The following is a 6,424-nucleotide window of genomic DNA, read 5'->3' as shown; positions in this document are numbered from 1 at the left end:
TGACCACGGGCCTGCAGAGCGTGCCGGCCGCGGAGTACTGGCAGTGATTGCAGCAGAGCCCGGTGTCGCACACGCTGCGGGGCGTGAACTTGCAGCTAGTCAGACAGCAGGGGTTGCTGTAGCACTCCTTGAAGGAGCCGCAGTCGCACTGCTCTGGGTGCTCCAAAATACTGTTCCCGCAGCGCTCGTGGGTCAGGCTCCTGTTGTAATACACAATGTCCGTGGTTGAGTACAAGCAACTGGCCAAGGTGGTTGTGAAGATGTTCTCCATGTGCTTGAAAGAGCAGTTGCTGAAGGCGTCCGTCAGCACCGGGTACAGGCTCATGATGCAGGTGGTCCGCCGCTGGCACACGCAGCCCGTTGGGTCATCGTAAAAGACCCCGATGCTTCTCGCCACCTGGCTGGTCGCGACAATGGACAGCAGCAGGACGTGTCTGTCCAGGTAGCCCAGCATGAGCGTGGCGTTGACGCCGCACATACTGTAGGGCTTCACTGTGTACTGCAGCTCGTGGGGCCCGTCCTTGATGAGGACCAGCGCCGAGTGGGTGTTCAGGCTGGGCTGCAGGGTGCTCATGTAGTACTGGGCGAACGGGCTGGAGAAGTGGTCATACGGGGTCAGACTCGCCGGGTCCCCCGTGTTGTATATGATGAGGCTGGTGATGTGGTAGCGGACGTCCACGCCCTGCAGCATCGTGTCCATCAGACTGCCCATCTGCACCAGGAACTGGGCAGTCTCAGAAACATTGTTTTTTACATCGAACATGGACTTGGAGCTCAAGAGCAGCCCTTTTATGTGAGCCGTGTGGGACGCGTAGATCTTACTGGACAGCCGGGGGCCCGCGGGGATAAGTGGCTGGGCCAGCTGGGGGGCGACGGCCTCCTCCTCCCCGAGTCGGTACGTGGGCCCCGTGGCGTTGGCGTCCGCCACGATCTGAGAAACGACGTGCTCAAACGTCGGGGAGCCCCTGAGCGGCTTGACTTCGTAGGCAAGGTCGTCCAGCTTCATGACGCCTTGCAGGCCGCCGTAGCAGGTGTCCACGGTGGCCATGGAGAGCGGGACGTCCTCCAGGTAGCCCAGGTAGTAGCAGTCCGAGGGGATGAAAGGGGCGTCGGTCTGCAGGGCCCCCTGGTCGTCCTGGGTCAGCAGCAGCAGGTGTCGGGGCCACACCAGCCTCTTGCGCCGCATGTGGAGCACGTGCCTGTGGCCCCCGAAGCGCAGGCTGTAGGAGAGCCAGCCCGGCGCGCGGACGCCTTTGCCACGGCCCAGCTCCTTCCTGGGAACCACCACCTCGGAGGACACGTAGCGCCAGGAGGGGCGGCCCTGGGAGCCCTGGCCGGGGGCCAGCACCGCCCAGAGCCCGCAGAGCCCCAGCAGCAGGCGGGCGGCCCTGAGGGCGGCCGGGCCCGTGGCCAGCCTGGGGTCCCTGCTCGGGGCCATGCGCCAGCGAGACTGGAGACAGGGGTGCTGAGCCAGTGTGCCCACGGGACACTGCGGCCACAGGCCCTGCTCTGGGCAGGCCACGGCGTTAGGTAACAGTCAGGGGCGTGGCAGCGGGCGCTTCACTCAGCTGGGGGTGTCATGTTGCTCCAGGGCCCTGCCTTTGGGCAAAACAGCGCAGGACAGACTGAAACAGGGCATGCCGGGGTACAGGGCGGGACGCCGGGTGAAAGGTGGACGCGACGATCGGCCGCCTTCGCGGGTGAAGACGGAGCCGCCAGAAGCCCCAAAGGCCGAAGAGCAGAGCCAAGGGCTGTCGGCGCGCAGCCGCCCACGGCGGGGCCCGCGTGCAGAGCCTCACATGGGACCGCGCCGGGGACAGGCCACCGCCTTGGCTCTCCCTCGCTACAAACCGGACCGACCGCAGGCTTATTTTACAAGCAGGAGTTCACAGTGGTCAGAAGTGGTCAGTTGTCTCACCCAGGCAGCTCAGTGAATAATTGTGAGGGGAAGGCCGTCCTAAAGGAACTCTGCGGAGCCTTGCGGACCCCACCCCTGCTCCAGCTCTCTGGATTCCACCCCTCACTCCAGTGACTGGAAGCTACAACTCCCAGCAGCACCAGGGAGAGAACTGCGAGGCCCCAGGGCGGAGCTGAGCAGCTCTCTGGGGCTTTGGGGGATAAATAGGGAGCGGTTTTCCAACTGTCACTCTGGTCTGGAGCAGCTGCTGTCTGACCGGGTGACTGGGGCTGGCAGCGCTGGTGTGGGACTGGAGCTCCACGTTAGCCGCGCTGTGGAGGATTCCAGCTACTTTGTGTCCCTCTCTCTTTCCCTGGGTTGCTTCCCTTTCCTTTCCCCTTTTTTCAATAATAAACCCATGACCCTTTCTGTGTGCGCCTGCGGAAAAGTACATTTTGAGCGTGCGGGTGAGGCCCCACAGACAGGCGGCCCACGTCCACTCTGGGCTGCCCTGTAACATGGCCACTGCCCGTCACCAGGACTGCAGGCCACCCTCTGTGGCTCTCTCTGTGGCACAACTGCGAGAGACCTTGCCCTCCAGCAGAGCCACCCTCCTCTGTTTACAGAAAGAGAATCAAAGAGTTCACAGAGGCCACAGTGATGGCTACCTTACCTGGTAGGTCAGTGATGGTCACCACCAGTCACCAGGATCTGGGCAGCACTGGCCAACGGGGATGGTCCACACTGGCCCCCAGTGGCCGTGTCAGGACACACAGTGTCCACAGCTCTGTGAACTGCTGGCGACGCCAGCCGGGGCATTGGGCTCCCTTCAGGGAGTGGACAGCAGGAAGGAGGCACTGACCCTGCCGAGGCCCTGGGCTCCTCTCCCTGTCCGACGCCAGGAGGTTATTCTGGGTCTTTCCCCCTCTCAGCTTCTGGTCCTTCCTTTTTCAGAGGCTGGAACTGTCTCCTGTTCACGCCCCCAGGCCCTGTCTTATATCCTCTCTCAGGGTGCCCCGCCCCAAAGTCTGATCGGGCCGTTTCATCCCTGTGGCTGATTGGACCCTTTAGCCCCAATCAGCTCATGGCTCCCCCCTGGTTGGTCCACTCCACGATCCAGAAAGTGCGCAGTTACATAAAGGGCCCTGGGGAGCACCTGCCACAAGTGACTCCTGGTGGAGCCTCAGGAAGAGCCCAGCCCTGCTGCGGCCGCTCCCCCTGAGGTGCTGTGTCTGTAACAGGGTGATCCCTGCACATCCTTATCCTCCCCCAGCCCCAAACCAACCCCCCTTGCCCGCCCTGACGGGTCTTCCTCGTGCTCCTTCAGATCTGAGCTGAGTGAGGCCGTGCTGCTGAAGGCCTCTGCTTCTGGTCAGTCTCCGTATCTGCCAGGAATCGTAAAGGGGAAGCCAGAGCTGTTGGCCCCTCACGCCCAAAGTGGAGGCAGGCATGGAGTCTTTAAGGTGGGTTTTAATCACACTGTCCGGATCTGGGAGCTGCAGCTTACCACCCTAGCGAAACTGCCCAAACTTCTCATTTCCAGCTACCTTTTAAATAGCGAGTTGGACAATGTTCAGCTCTTCACTGCCGCCAGGAGTTGGTGGTGTCCACCCGGCGCCCTTATCGCCCTCCTGGCCTCACTGTCCCATTTGCTGAGGCTGGTGACCTCCCCGGCTCCCCGCAACCTCCAGAGTATCCTCAGGCTGGGGACTCAACTCGGAGCAGTCATGCCGCAAACAAGGAGGGTGCAGCTCCTGTCTCACCCATCTCCTCGCCCCCTCTCCGGCACCCTGCCTCAGGCGAAACCGCTGCCTTCCGCGTCTGTGCCTACACATCGGGTGTGGTCACTGTGGTGGCAGCTTCTTGAGCCACGAACTCCTTACGCAGGTGGGAGCGTGCGGGGAAGCTGCGCGCACAGCACTGGGCCGTGATGCCCAAGGCGCGCAGGCATAAAGCTCAGAAAGGCCCCTCTGGCCAGCCACTCTGGAGCCCAGGGGTGTGAGCTAGACCACGGCTCAAGAAGCCCTCCTGAAGTTTCATGTCTGAGACACTAGCATGAATTGTCTTAACTTTCTGCCAGTACGTTGAGTGTCAGTCAGTTGAAGACAACACAGTCCTCTGTTTTTTTTCTTACATCCCTGGTTATGTCTCATCAATTGTCTAGTGTTGCCCGATTCTCCAGGGCGGCGGCCCTGACCAGGTCCAGCTCTCGCCCTGTGGCCCCGCAGCTTGTGGTGTTTCAGCCAGGCTGTTCACTGCGCCACACGCCGGGAGTTCTGTGTCTCCATTTGAGGACGCTGGTGGCGGGCGCAGGTCCTCAGCGCTGCTGGAGGGAGGCTGCCCTTTGCTGTCTTGTTCCCTGAGTTACCTGCACTTCTGCGCAGGGACACGGTGACCCCCACCCCGGCTGCAGGGCCCTCGGGGCTGTTTGTGGGGACAAAGTGGCGGCCACCTCCAGCCCAGCAGGAGCTGTCCCACTGCACGGGACACAGGCCTCTGAGGAGCACACAGCGGGTGGCGGCGCGGGCCATGTCGCTCCCCACAGTCAGCAGGGGAGACTTTTGCCAGTTGTAAAGTGGACACTTCCCTGCCTTTTTTGTTAATGGAGGCCCCCAGTGACAGACGCCAAGGCAAGACACAGGCTTGTCCAAATGCTGAAGCACAGTGTAAGTCTGCAGACTCGAGGGGCCAGGGGTGTGCACACCACCATGGCACGCGGCAAGCTCTGCTCAACATAAGCCCCCCACAGGCAGAAGTCGGAGCTATGCCGGACATTTGGTGCCAGAGACACCCAGACGTTTTCATCCTGTCTGAGTGGTACAGTGTTCCCCTGAGAGATGAAGGGCGCCTTACTAGGACAAGCAGAAACACTCGTCGTTCTCGTCAGCATTAGCCCCTCTCTGGGATGGCCAGGGCCGCGGGCGCCTGCTTTCTGGCCAGCGTGTCCGAGGCTCCACTCCAGCAGGCTTGCTGTGCTCGGGGTCGGCAGGAGTCCGGTCCCCGCCCGCCATTCAGCGAGCTGACCCTCTGGTGTTCCTTTTCTCTAGGTTTTCAGCAGAACCCGATGACCTGGTTTAAATGAATGTACAGGACCTGCAAGCGCAGGATTCCTAGCAGATGCATGAGCTTTCATGGCATCTAGGAACTGTCCTAGGTGACAAACATACTTTTTAGTTTTTAATCTTGGTGACGACCATGTCACATGTGCTGGGGGGTCGCCCCTCCAGTTTCCCACAGGCTGGCTGAGAGCCTGCCTCAGGGGCCGCTGTCACCCTCAGAGCAACAGGCCACATCTGATCCCAGGAGTTATTTTCTGGCACAGCTGGGCAACAGTGTGTTTCTAAGATGTTTCTACTTCACCCGAAGCCCGGCCCCCAGGCTGTCATGACCATGTGCTCCACAGTTACTTCCTCATCCCACGTGCAATTGCAGACGGCAACACAGGGATCTCATCTGTGAACACACAGAGTCTCCTCCTCCTTGGGGCTCCCCAGGAATGTGGGGGTGGGTGGGAGCCTGTGAGAGAGGAGCAGTGGCTCCTGGGGAGCTGAGGCCTTGCAGAGGGAGCCCCAGGCAGGAGGCCCCTGCCCCACCCTGCACCTGCTCCTGGCTGTGCTCTGTGCTCTGAGCCTCCTGGGCCTCCTCCTGTCCAGGGCCCCTGGGTCCTGACCACACCCCAGTGGACCTGCCCAGCCCCCTCCTGTCCTGCAGGGTTTGTGTCTGGGCTCACACCCGCTCCCCTCACTGTGCCTGTCACACAGTAATACAAGGCCGTGTCCTCGGGCTTCAGGCTGTTCATCTGCAGATACAGCGAGTTCTTGCCGTTGTCTCTGGAGATGGTGAATTGGCCCTTCACGGAGTCCGCGTAGTTTGTGCTACCACCATTGCTACTGATGCCTGCAACCCACTGAAAGCCCTTCCCTGGGGCCTGGTGGACCCAGCTCATGGCATAATTGCTGAAAGTGAATGCGGAGGCTGCACAGGAGAGTCTGAGAGACCCTCCAGGCTGCATCAAGTCTCCCCCAGACTCCACCAGCTTCTTCGCACACTGGACACCGCAAACACAGACACAACCCATCAGGACACGGGCTCTCGGCCACCACTTCCCCCTCCTCAGGGTCTCCTGGTCGCCAGCACTGACCCCCTAGAAGAGCCAGGAGGAGCAGCCAGCTCAGCCCATGCTCCATGGTGAGTGTCCACATCTGTCTTGACCTGAGTGGACCCTGGATCCCGGCTGGGCTCCTGTGCAGAGCCGCAGGGCCGGGCTGGGCTATTTTCAGCAGCAGGGGATGGCCCTGTTTGCATGTGTCCTGCCATATAGCAGGCTCTGGCTGGAGGCTGGGACAGAGGAGCTCAGGGAGGGTCCTGGGCTTTGGGGTCATAACACACGATAAGCACATTCATTATCAGGTGACAGAGCTGGCCACCTCTCACTTGTGTAGATGCAGGCGCAGGACTGTCAGATGCGTTAGGTGAAAATATTTTTCCTTTTTATTGTAATGTTTTTTCATTTGCTGGTAGTTTCTT

At 60.9% G+C, this 6,424-nt stretch overlaps 1 gene segment (V, D, J or C); it reads right to left on the bottom strand.

Annotated features, from left to right (window-relative positions):
• Positions 1–6,084, bottom strand: part of LOC101631008 — a 40,965-nt gene extending 34,881 nt beyond the window's left edge. The window contains 2 exon segments of the C gene segment in view: positions 5,643–5,956; positions 6,039–6,084. Of these exon segments, the coding sequence occupies positions 5,643–5,956; positions 6,039–6,084 (360 nt within the window).
• Between the last annotated feature and the right edge of the window lie 340 nt (positions 6,085–6,424).

Source organism: Condylura cristata, unplaced genomic scaffold (genome assembly GCF_000260355.1).
Source record: "Condylura cristata isolate star-nosed mole 26May11 unplaced genomic scaffold, ConCri1.0 scaffold00103, whole genome shotgun sequence".
Classification (NCBI taxonomy): domain Eukaryota; kingdom Metazoa; phylum Chordata; class Mammalia; order Eulipotyphla; family Talpidae; genus Condylura; species Condylura cristata.
Note: the sequence above shows the minus strand (reverse complement) of the source record. Positions and strands in the feature narration are given on the sequence as shown.